The 13127-nt window shown below is 38.3% G+C and overlaps 1 protein-coding gene across 5 annotated transcripts in view; it reads left to right on the top strand.

Moving 5' to 3' along the window:
• The window catches only part of SCAPER (S-phase cyclin A associated protein in the ER), a 165846-nt gene that overhangs the window by 59665 nt on the left and 93054 nt on the right, over positions 1-13127 (top strand). For all 5 annotated transcript variants that reach the window (XM_037393738.1, XM_037393734.1, XM_037393735.1 and 2 more), the window contains one exon: positions 631-738. In XM_037393738.1, the coding sequence (XP_037249635.1) occupies positions 631-738 (108 nt within the window). The remainder of the gene's footprint in view (positions 1-630; positions 739-13127) is intronic.

The raw sequence follows: 13127 nt of genomic DNA, 5'->3' as shown, positions 1-13127 counted from the left end.
TTGGAAGCCAGGTACTTTGCTAGGCAGATCTGCGATCTCAACAGGGTATCTCTTCTCGTATCCACCGATCCCTGTGTCTCAGGAATGGTGGAGGAGAGGAAGCCATACAGTCACTGAGTAGGAAGTGAGCAAGGAGATCTGTTCTGGTTGATAACTGTTTTTACTGATTTGCAAAGAGTGTGCATTACTGAATAAAGCCTTATATCCTACAAAGCATTATTTCTCTAAATTACTTGGTTTAATGAGATTGCACAGGATCACTTCAGGCAGTGCTGGAACAGAAACTCAGGTTCAGCAGACTGGAGTCTTGTATTTTCACTGATCATACATTTCAGAATGAAAGTTCAATATATGAAGTTAGATTGAAGTGAAAGTGAGATGAGAAACCAAGATTATTTTTTTTCTTTCTTAGTATACTGCTGGCTAGAAAATCATTGTGTAATTTACTCTTAAGTCCTGCATCAAAGATATTTATGTAAATTAGGTTAAAGAATAAAGTACTGTGCTTGAAATTCTGAACATACTCTTGATAAATTGACATATAATGTATTGTATTTAAAATACTGTTATTTTTAGGTTATGGAATTACCAAGGGAAAAAAAATGTACTATTAAATCATTGTCATTGCAGATTTCATCAGAAGTATACCTTTTTAGTCACATTAAAGGGAAAAAGCACCAACAGGCTGTGAGAGAAAACAGTAGTATACAAGGGCGAGAGCTTTCAGATGAAGAAGTGGTAAGTTTTTGTAACCATTTTTTTATTTCTAGTTTTAAATGCCATACAGCTGAGTAGCCTAAGAAAGTCTTTAAAATTCCTGTAAAGGAATTGAACAAGAATATTTGTATTAGCATGGGAATAATAGTGCCTTTTGAATATAGACTGTCGATGAAAAGCAATGAAAGAAACAGCGGATTCAAATACTTCAGGCAATTGCCAGTTGAAATACATGGTGTATAAAAAATACAAAAAGTGACTAATTGCTTTTCTGTTAATCCAAAGGTGCTTTTCATCTCACTATATTTTTCCTTTCATCATAAAAATCTGATGTGCTGCAGGTGTCTGCATCTTGCCTAACCTTTTTTTTTTGTTCCTTCCTGCTGCTTAAAATATCTTAGTCCTCTTTTAGTTATCAGATATGCTGTCGTATGCATCAAGATCAATAATGCTGAAAATCATAGTGCTAAACTACTTTAAAAATTTAGGATTGGAAATGCTTTGCAAATATTGGGATTTCTAGAAAGAACAATAATTAGTTTTTCAGTAGCTTCTTTAGAAGAGTTGGCATTTAGGGTGATTCTTAGGAAGCCCTGCGGAGATTTTATACTAAACCAAGAAACTACTGTTTTGAAGAAAAGACTTCTGAACGGTTGTCTGATTTAATTTCTTGCTGCTGCTGCCTGAATTGAACTACAGTATTAAGTCAAGCCTTTTTCTATGAGACAAATTGTAACAGTCAGACTTTGAGTTCTGTCTTACCCAAAAAATTTGTGAATGCCTGAGTATTATACCTGTCAGATGTTAGGAAGAAATACTGTGCAAGCCAGTTCTCCGGAGCCGATTCAGATTTAACTTCATTGTGTTCAGAAACCTGTTTCCAGCCAAGCTGATTCAAATGACACTGCTCTGTACTTCTAATTTTTGACTGTCTCCTCCTTTCCTTTGCAATTCTTGTTACTATTTTTATTTTGAAATCTTGTTTACAGCTCTTACATCCAGTAGTAGCATCTTATATTTTCCTTTTTAAAAAGCTTTGGAGAGTTAAGTCCCTGAGATACTGAAATCCACAGATGTGGTTATCACTGGAAAAACAGAAGAAGAAAATCAGAGAGATACAGTAGTCTGGAGGAATAAATTTTTGCTGAGTTTGCAGACCCCTTCGTAACTGTAACAGAAGTACATAAACTGTCTTTCAGTTTCTTTGTCCCACTTTACAGTGTTTGGTGGGAGTTCTGTGCGTTTGGATTTGGTTTTAGATGCAGGATTTACCTAACTGGATATATGGGAGAATGCTTCATACTGCATCCATTTTCCTAGAAATACAAGCTGTGAGATTTCACAGAATCTTTCATGTTGATACACGCATCAAAGCGTGGGGAATCTATAATTCTGAAATTTTCTAGTATCTGTCTGGCCTTTGCTTTTATCTGTCTAGCTACTGATAATTGAACTATGGCTCTTGCTGGGCAGCTGTCTCAGATGAATATGGAGGAAAACAGTGAACTAGATTTTCTTTTGACTGGGTGTTACACACTATTCACAACGTCTAATTTGATAATTTTAACAATTCCAGCTTCCAGAAGAAGGGATCATGTTGGAACAGCTGCCTTTGTGCCCAGTTGGTGAAAAAGAATTCCACTAGAGGGCACAGATACCCTGATTTTTGTGGTGTTCAACATCATATGCTTAAATCCTATGTTTTTCAGCAAAACATTTTTATGTGAACTTAAGATCAAGATTAAGGTTAAATGTATGGGATTTCTTGAATGTGTCCTTTGTGTGGGATCAAAAGGAGAGAACAGCTTTAACTGAATGAACAGCTTGATGATTACAATGGGAGATTTAAATATCCTTAATCAAGATGGTGCATAGTATTTGGTATACTGGCAACATACAGATACTTCCAATGGTAGATATTTAATATATTATTTATACCTATATTTTAATTAGTCTGAGTATACAGTGCTGAACTATGCGGTTGTAATCCGAAATTTCGTTGGTCTGAGGCCTTCTCTGTGTGGTGTGTTTTTTGTTGTTTTTTGTTTTCCTCAAAGAGCAGGAGTAAGATATACATGCTAGAGATATGGTCACTGCAAAGCAAAAGAGCAATTTTATTTATCAAAGCGATCTGCTTTGTGTACCTCTATTCAACATGCGTAGTTAATGCCAGACTTTGCCTCCTCCACAACTGAAGCAGTCAGTAATTTAAGTTCTGAAATACTTGAGAAAAAATTTCCACAGTATTATATAGAAGTAAAACTGTATTCCATGGAAGCATTGTAATATTCATAGTTACTTATTCATCACTGTTTTCAATTTTTTTAGTCAGTAAAGATATCTGTAGTGAGAACACACTTGTACTACTTAAAGTTATTACACTTGTCATCTGTGATGTCTTTAGATTATATACATCTTGTCTGTGTCGCTGCTTTGACACAAAATATTTTATTTATATCACCTTTGACCTCATAAAATTTTACCTTTAACCTTGTGCACTTGACACCTCACATAACTTACTCTTGATCTTTGACTCATATTGTGTTAAGCCTGTTAAGTATAATAGGTAGCTGCCTAGAAAGAAAGCTTTTTTAAAATTGTAATCTGACCACAGAATTTCTTTGCTACTACTTGAGAGATCACAGAAGGACTTGAAATATCTTTATTTTGATTGTATTGGTATCACAGAAGGTAAGATTTAAGTATCTACTTAAGACTTCGGAAACTGGTTTAAGTAAGTGGTTACATAATATGTCTCCATACAGTAAGGACTTTTGTTGATTTGGCTGTAAGCAAAAAGTTAAAAACTGTAATGAATGATCATTGAGACCAATTTCTCTGGCCCAGGTGGATGCTACTAGTTGATCTTGCCAGAAATACAAAAATAAAATACTATATTCTAGGGTTTTCCCCTTTACTGTAGCATCTATATGTTCTGTAATTTTACAAACATTTTCAGAGATAAGAGTAGACTTCGTGCTGAAGCAGTTTTCCATTGGTGTGGAATTAAGCATATATTGTGCAAGAACTGACAGCTAGTATTAGATCATCAATAAGATGAATTCACTTGTAGATGTAATATACTTGTTGCAAGTCACAAAGAAAATAGGTTTCTTATGAATTAAGATACTAAAGATGAAAGAATACGAAGTTACTTCTAGGTTTGTGTGACAGCTTCATTTCGTTTCAGGCTTTTGGGTTTTCTTCCTTTGAGTACTTATTAGTCTCCAGCTGAAAAGGATGTAGATTTCTCTTAAAGCAATTATCTATTGATTTTGAAACAGTGGATATCATGTGAAAGCAAATTAAGTTTTGTCCACCTTTTTTACTTGCTTTTTAACTTTTCTTTTGTCTGGTCTCTTACACATTAATTCATGCAGATTATGTAGATCATGTAAATACGTTAATTCATGTAGATGGCAAAAGCCTTTCCAGTGTGGTAGGCTTCAGCCTAAAAGTTGTCTTTCCATCATTATATTCTGAAACTTGCAGTGCTATCACTGTCCCACATGATTTCACCCTTATCTTCAGTGCAGTAACAGTGTTCTGTCTACATTTTCTCTCTCAGCTTAAATGCATTTCTTCTTCCATCAAAGTTACAGCTTTACCTTCTTTTTACATTGCTATTTTGTATGCTATTCGTTTCCTGTCCCCTCTCTTAATATTCATATTACTTCCAGTGCAGCAAAAGATGTGAACAATGTGTGCAATTTGGTTTCATTGACTTCACTGGAATCAATTAGTATGTTTGAAGTTACGACTAATGGTTTTGCTGAATCAAAGCCTGTGTGACACGAAAGGCTTTTGACACAAAGGCCGTCACCGTAAAGGTGCCGTCTGAAAGCCATAGGATGACACATAGCAGTTTTGATAGGTTCCCGCAAGAACCTTGTAGCCGTTTGGTCCTACCTGTAGCTCCTAGAGTATTTATTCATTTTTATGCCCCTCTGCTTTCCCAATACACATAACATCAGTAATCATTATAGCTTGCTTCCTTTTACCCATTGTCCTATCTCTTGTCTGTATCTCCTGTCATTTAAATACCATGGTTTAAAGGCATTTTTAGAGTATAAATGATGTAATTCTATGCAGTCTGTGAATGTTTCTAATAAGTGAAAAGTACTTCAAAAAAACGTATCTAATAGCTAACGTGGTAGGGAGTTGGTTAATTTATATAAGGTGCATGCTCGAATTTTATGTATTCAAAGCAGGATGGAGGAATGTTAATGAACCTTTGCATATGTAAAAATGTGCTTTTTTTAATCAGGGAAGAAGACTGTTGTCATGATATTAAATGAAACAATGAACCTTCTTAGAGGTATATTTAGATCAAATGCAAATACACTCTCATAATGGAGCAAAGAAAGTGTTGTTGTCTGAAGACTGACAGTGTTAAAATGTGAGGATTTGTAGAAAGACATCACTGATTGAGCCCACCCACATTCTTTTTTGAAAAAAACACACAGTGGGTGACTAAAGCTTACTCTGTAGTGTGGGTTGTCAGGTTGGCTGGGGTTTGCAGTGCAAGCCTTTTCTGGCATAGGTCTGTCTAGGTTGTAGTGGGGTCTGATTTACGGTGTGCATAACTGTGCTGGCGAGTTCCCCTGGTACGGACACTGTTACACTTTTGCCGGGATGTGGTGAGAGGCTGCCTGAGAGAGCAGAGTTGTGCTGGTACAAGTTCTGTTCCAGCCATAGAAGGTTTATAGCTAGCACATCACACATGCAAAGATGATGTTCATATGAGGTTGAATTTCTAAAAGCTTTTTAGGACTGAGGATTTGTTCTTCTTTAAGAAATTGAGCTGTTTTCTCAAAGTTGTATGCTGCTTCCATTATTTCTTACAGAGGAAATTACTGATGGAAAGAGATGCGTGAATATTTTCATGCCTGACCTTTGCTCTTTCTGTTCTGTATTTAGAAGGAGCTACCTTGTCTAGAGGCATGGTGATGTCTGGACTTCACTATTTTATTTTTTTTTAATTCACTATATTTTCATTAAAATTAAATTACATCTAACTATTGTTTTATTGCTTCAGCCTTAGAAGTATTGGGGAAAAGGCTGTTTCTTTTTCCTTCTGAATCAGTGTTTTCAAGTTCTATTTGAATGAAGAATAGTGTCCTATGAAGTTCTTTGGTAACCTATCTAAAATAACGATCAAGAAAAATGGAAAATAACACTAAAGATGAACAGGTTTTTTTCATTTCCTCTAATAGTGGAGTTTGAGATATTCATACCTGTGGGTATGTGGTCTTTTAAAAATTGTTATGCAAGATTAATAGTTCTCTTTTTACTTCTTGAACATTGTTGTGTATGTTACACGTCTGCTTGTATTCATAGAATCATAGAATGGTTTGGGTGGGAAGGGACCTTAAAGACCACCCAGTCCCACCCCCAGCCACGGGCTGGGACAACCCCCGGCAGCTCAGGTTGCTCCCAGCCCCGTCCAGCCTGGCCTTGAGCACTGCCAGGGATGGGGCACCCACAGCTGCTCTGGGCAGCCTGTCCCAAGTCTCCCCAGCCTCACTGTAAAGAGTTTCTTCCCAATACCTGACCTAAACCTGCCCTCTTTCAGCTTAAAGCCATTACCCCCTTGTCCTGTCACTAGGCCCTTGTAAAAAGCCCCTCTCCAGCTTTCCTGTAGGTCGCTTTCAGGCACTGTAATGTCCCCCGGAGCCTTCTCCTCTCCAGGCTCTCAGCCCCAACTCTCTCAGCCGGTCCCCACAGAAGAGAGGCTCCAGCCCCCTGACCATCTTTGGGCCCCCCTCTGGACTCACTCCAGCAGGTCCATGGCCTTATGTCGGGGGCCCAGGAGCTGAACGCAGCATGCCAGGTGGGGTCTCGCCCGAGCGGAGAAGAGGGGGAGAATCACCACAGCCTGCTGGCCACGCTGCTTTTGATGCAGCCCAGGATTCAGTTGGCTGCTGGGCTGCAAGCGCACATTGCAGAGCCATGTTGAGCTTCTCACCAACCAGCACCCCTGAGTCCTGGCAGGGCTGCCCTCAATCCATTCTCTGCCCAGCCTGTGTTTGTGCTTGGACATGCAGGACCTGGCACTTGGCCTTGTTGAACTTCATGAGGTGCGCACCTCTCAAGCCTGTCAAGGTCCCTCTGGGTGGCATCCCTTGCCTCCAGCATGTCAGCCGAACCACACAGCTTGGTGGGGTGCACTTGATCCCACTGTCCATGTTGCCAGCAAAGGTGTTAAACAGCGTCGGTCCCAGTACAGACCCCTGAGGAATGCCACTCATTACTGGTCTCCACTTGGACATTGAGCTGTTGACCACAGTTCTTTGAGTGCAACCATCCAGCCCATTCCTTATCCACCGAGTGGTCCATCCATCAAATTCATGTCTCTCCAGTTTAGAGACAAGGATGTTACACAGGACAGTGTCAAAAGGTTTGCACAAGTCCAGGTAGATGTCATCGGTTGCTTTTCCCTTGTCCACCAACACTATAACCCCATTGTAAAAGGCCACCAGGTTTGTCAGGTGCGATTTGTCCTTAGCATAGCATCCAGGAGGATCTGCTCCATGATCTTGCCAGGCACTAAGGTAGTTCCCTGGGTCTTCCTTTTTTCCCTTCTTAAAAATGGGGGTTACTTTTCCCCTTTTCCAGTCACTGGAAACTTCACTAGACTGCCATGACTTCTCAAATATGATGGCTTGTGGCTTAGCCACTTCATCCAACAGGTCCCTCAGACCCACGGGTGCATCTCATCAGGTCCCATGGACTTGTGCACCCTCGGGTTCCTTAGATGGTCTTGAAGCTGATCACCTCCTAGAGCAGGCGGTTCTTCATTCTCCCAGTCCCTGCCTTTGCCTTCTGTGACTTGGGCAGTGTGGCTGAAGCACTTGCTGGTGCAAGACTGAGGCAAAAAAGTCATTGAGTACCTCAGCTTTCTCCATGTCCCAGGTAACATAGTCTCCCGTTTCCTTCTGGAGGGGGACCACATTTTCCTAGTCGTCTTTTTATCGCTGTTGTACCTATAGAAGCTTTTTATATTGCCTTTGATGTCCTTGGCTAGATATAATTCTATCAGGGCTTTAGCTTTCCTAACCTGGTCCTTGGCTGCTCAATAGTTTGTTTTCCTCTCAGGCTACTTGTCCTTGTTTCCACCCTCTGTGGCTTCCTTTTTGTGTTTGAGTTTGTCCAGGAGCATCTTGTTCATCCATGCAGCCTCCTGGCATTTTCGCCTGACTGTCTTTATTGCTGCTGATCTTGGAGGAGGTGATCTTGAATATTAACCAGTGCTCTTGGGGCCCCTCTTCCTTCCAGGGCTTTATCCCATGGTACTCTATCAAGCAGATCCCCAGAGAGGCCAAAGTCTATTCTCCAAAGTCCAGGTATTGTGTTGCCAAGTGTGGTTTTAGCCATCTTTATTTATTCTGAGTTTCACTCATAAGTAATGAAAGTCCTTAGCATTCAGTTTTAAGCTCTTTTCTTGCGTTTGATTAAGTAAGGCTCTGGACAAAAGCTTTCATGTGAGTGTGATCTTTTTCAACCATGAGCTGTGTGCAAGCATTTGCAGCCCTGGTCTTATTCTGGTGTATGTTTGCACTCCAGTCTCTTTTGAACATTTAAATGATCAGTTATGACCATTACAGTACAAGGACATGACCTTGGCTCAGCTCTGGTGGTATATAATACTTAAGCAATTTCTGGGCAATACAGGGGTGCATACAGGGTAATACTTGAAAGGTGCATACAGGTTTGGTCATATGTTAAACAATATTCGTGTTTCTTTTCATCCGCAGATTTGCAGAATATAGACTTCATTGTATATTCATTTTTTTCTTGGCATCTGATTATAGTTTTCCAACAGTAGCACATTTTTCTTCTCTATTGCTCAGTGGAAGCAATCTGTAAATCATCTACAAACCAGAACTCCCCATCCCAATAAAGCCTCAGGTTCCAGTTGAGTTTGCTTTACTCAACCTTCCTTCCCCCCCTGAGGAAGGGAGGATTTTTTTAGAGAGGGGTTGTATGTTGCTAGAGGAATGGAATTAGGCCAAGCATCCATGGTGCATTTTCATTTATGGATGTTTCATATGTGTTGGATACCCGTGGTCCTTTCAGTACAGGAACTCTGGCCTTGTAATTCTTCTGTGAATACATTTGTCCTAGAAGAAGCTGTCACGAATGATCATGTAATTAAAAAGTTTAATCCATGATATAGTTTGCAGAAGGTATCTCCATACTCTATACATCAATTCTAGTATTTTTTACTTTGTGCAGAGCTTCTTACCTTTAATATAGTACAAAGTGTTGTTTTTCTTGGTAAAAACGTATATGATTAATTGTTTATTGGCTGTGTCTTTAATTGTGATAGATCATTGCCAACAGCTGCACCCTTCCTGCTTTTGGCTTGGGTATCTTTAATATTCACAGCCAGTAAGAAAAACTACTGTTGGCAGGGCCGACTGCGCTCTCTTTTCCCCCTTTCTCTTGCTTGCCCTTGCAGCCGGGTGATAATAGCAATGCTTTCCAGCTTCCTTCCCTGATCTGCAGAGTGATGCTTTCTGTTTCCAGTATGTGGAATTCTCATTCTTGTGGAAGAAACAGCTTTACTTTGCCTTCTGTTTCCACATGTTGGTGTGACAAGTTGGAAAGGAAGTGATACTAAAAACCCAAAGAAATACCTGAACCTACTATTCAGAGTATTATTTGCTATTTATCTTAGTGGCAGGCTGTCATATCATTGAATTTATGGACAAGCAAGGTGACTAAAAGTGCAGTCGGTATTGGCAGTAAAAGTAGTATTTAGTTTGGACATGCTAAAAAGCAGTCTTGGTCTCTCATTTTAAAAAATTAATTAAAATCAAGAAGTTAAGGAGAAACTATTTTTACAATGAAAGATAAGGCTTCAGTTTGGAATGAATAATAAAAACTTTTAACAATCTACGCTCATCTTCTAAAGTGCATTTTAACATAGAAATGTGAATAATTAAAATCTTGATTTTGAGAAAATGGTAATTGAATATCCATTATTTTAATAACCTGTTTCTTCACATATGAAACACTTAAAATAACTCTTTATTAATGGCAACAGATAAATACCTTTCTTGTTTTGAATCTTCTCTGTATTTTGGGGTGGGTCATCACTTGTGGTATTAGAGCAGCATTTGATCATAGACTTTTGATCTCTTTATGTTTAAGCATTAATGACCATTTGTGTTTCAAGCTATTATTGGTTATAATATTGAAAACTAAATTTTGCATTTAATGTAGTTCATGGTCTGCTTCAGCATCTGTTTTCCATATTAAATATTGTCCTAGGCTATGAGGGGAAAAAAATACACTGAGGAGTTTTGTTGAAACGTGTAATAAAATCATGAACAAATATTCCTGTGGTAACATGATTTAGAATTGAACCTTAAAAACCTTTTCAAAATTTGGCAAATATATAACTTAAGTGATTACATACAAGTAAGAAACTGTTATTCCTGACATTGGTAATAAATATTGAAAAAAAATAATTATTTTCTGCAGTTACAGGATATTGTTTATTTTGAAACAGGTAAAGATGTAAATCCAAAAGATATATCTGTGCTTCAGTATAGTTACCTATTGATTTGCTAGAGTATTTTCCCTATGTACCTTACATTTACACATAATACTCGGTTTGCTATTAACTTTTTTTATTCAAATGGTAAATGAATGACAGCAATTATTATGTGATATAGGCTACTGCAAGTATTTCTTTATAATATTCCTCATGTCTATTATTTTAATGCTGATATGAGAAGGCAAGTAAAAACAAGTGTTTGGAAGTTCTGAAGATTGAGTTTAGATAAATAGCTAGAGTCAGATAGTCTTCAAGTTGCCTTGGTCTGCAGAACTGGGTTAGAACACTCACAAGAATGTCTTTGCTTTCCAAACTTGGGGATTCAAAGTTGGAAAGAACACAGAAATAATAAGAATAAGCAGTCTTATGGTATTCTGGCACTTCTGCTTCAGTTCTGGTCAGAATCCAGAAATACAGAAAGGAATGAAAATGAAAAATTATAATAGAGAAAAAAATATATAAGCTTTTCAGATTCCAAGAAGGTAATTTTGGCTCAGTTTTCTGGGTGAAAGTCCAATAGCCAGAAAAGTTTTCCACTTACATGAATTGGTTAGTTTATACATGATGGAAACAGAACTAATTTAGCACTGTGTCACAGCCTGTGCAAAGCAGACTGTATGTTGGAAAGGTCAGGCCTTTACATGCCTGTTGCTGGACAGTAAAATTTTGCTGTGGTGCTGCTTTGCAGGAGCTTATAGAAAGCGGCAGAAAATACTTGATATACAAGGTGGTGATCCTGGCCTCTCCTGCCAGCGACTGACTGGCTTCGAACTGGAGGATTTTCAGAGCCTTCCTTCCCTGGCTGTTACCGCTGCGTATTAGGAGGAATATTGTGCTTTGTGAGAGCCAGCAAGGCGTAACGTGCTCACAAGAGAACAGAGGATCTTTAAGTTAAAACTGCCCTACAGCAGCAAATGCCAGGCTGTGATTTTCTTCTCAGCTTGAGCAAATACAGATGCTTTACTGCAATATTGTCCTACCTGTGCAATCTTGCCCCAGGCAGAATTCATGAAAAGGCAATGCTTACTTGAAAGGAAAGGGAAGTAAGTATTTGTGTTATGCTCACTCCTAATTTTAGAATGAGGAAATTTTGTAAGGAAGAATTCTGTTTGGCACACTGTACATCGCAATTTAATAAAGTTACTATAAATAATTGCTGAGTAGTGAAAAGAACAGTAGCTTATATGTAATACAGAGAGCCAAAAGTGTCACAGTAAAAGAGATTGGGTAGGAAAGTAATTTTACAGTTGTGTTCTAGTTTGATAAATACTTACATATCCAGCATTTCATTTTTCAGGGTCAGGTACATGGGTGTTGTTGCTGTAATCAGGTCATTAAATGGGGAGAGCTATTCTAGAGTACTTGTCTTGTGAATGGACATTGTGCGAAGAGGCTGTCAATTTGGAAGTTTATTCTCCAGCTGTTGTATTTTGTATAGATTACCGAGGTTCAGAATCTAGTTTATGGTATGGTTTTCCTCATGTAAACTGAAGTGGACTGTACTCAACTGTGTAGCATTTCAGCATTTTGTAGTATTCACTAGGCTTTTCATGGAAAAAATCTGCAATTGTTTGTTTTAGAGTCAGAAAAATTAAATTCAGAGAGCACTGATAATAATGCTGTAATCCTTGTAGTATAAACATGTCATATAGGAAAAAGGGGTGTAATTTAGTGTGTAGAGAAAAACTTGGTTATAAGTTATGCTTAGTCGACTGAATCTGTCAACATCAAGATACTAAATGAACTGGGTAGTTTTTCTGTTTCAGGCAGTTGAATGGGACTAGGTAGTAACCAGCAAGGATGGGACTTCATAGGTGACCGTACTCGTTTTAGCTTTAATGGTTTCGGCAACTTGATTTCTTACGTAGTTTGTAGATGAAGCCCATCTGTTGCATGCAGAAAGTTTCAGGATTCTTGGTGACTAAAAGTCAGAACAGTTGAGGATGGAGGGAGAAGAGAGGAAAAGGAAAGACTTTTTTTTTAAATAATCTAATTCCTGTTTTGTCTGCTTTGTGGTGGCTGCGGATTTATGTATGCATTTAATGTTAGTTTTTATCACCCTGCTTTTACAGGAAATTTAGTTTGGTTGTTTTACAAATTACTTCAGTGTTGTATAAAAGTTATTAAGAGGTACATGGCTCACTTAACAATGTGTCTATACAGAATGTCATTAAATATCAAATTGTATATATTTACCAGGTTACTTTTATATTTCATAAGCTTTTTCAGCTAGAGACAGCCTCCCTCAGAGAAAATAGGTACAGTATACCTTGTGAGTTTTAAAACTAACCTTTAGTTTTGGGGAATGCAAGTAAATAACACTGGAGAGAAATACCAGGAGTGTTTCTACTCTAATACATCACTGAGTTGTCACCGTATGGGTGTATGTGGAGGACTATAAACAGATGATGATGAAGAAATACATCAGGATTCAGTTCTTATTTCTGCATTTTGCAGCTATACATCATAACATAGTACAGACTTAACTGCACTTCGTGGTACAGATTCTGCCATCTTCATGGAAGCTGTTACCCTGTTTTGTGACATAGTTGATCTCAGCTGTGCAACTTAGAGGGTGAGTTATCAAGTATGGAAAATAATGGCAGAAATCTGATACATAACAACAGTCATAGCTGGTCTTAGTTTGATCCTGAGATAAAAGGTATTCTGTTAGAGCAAAATCAGCAAAATTGCTATGTTATACGGCAGTCTTTATAACAAAGCTGTGGAGAAATTGCACAGATAAAATAAGCATTGCCGGTATGGAAACTGAAACTGCAGTGAACATATTTTCTAGGTCTGAATACAGATTTTAGTAACGGAGGCATTCACTAGAAAAGAG

This window comes from Falco rusticolus, chromosome 7 (assembly GCF_015220075.1).
Source record: "Falco rusticolus isolate bFalRus1 chromosome 7, bFalRus1.pri, whole genome shotgun sequence".
Classification (NCBI taxonomy): Eukaryota; Metazoa; Chordata; class Aves; order Falconiformes; family Falconidae; genus Falco; species Falco rusticolus.
This window is presented reverse-complemented; position numbering and strand designations above follow the sequence as displayed.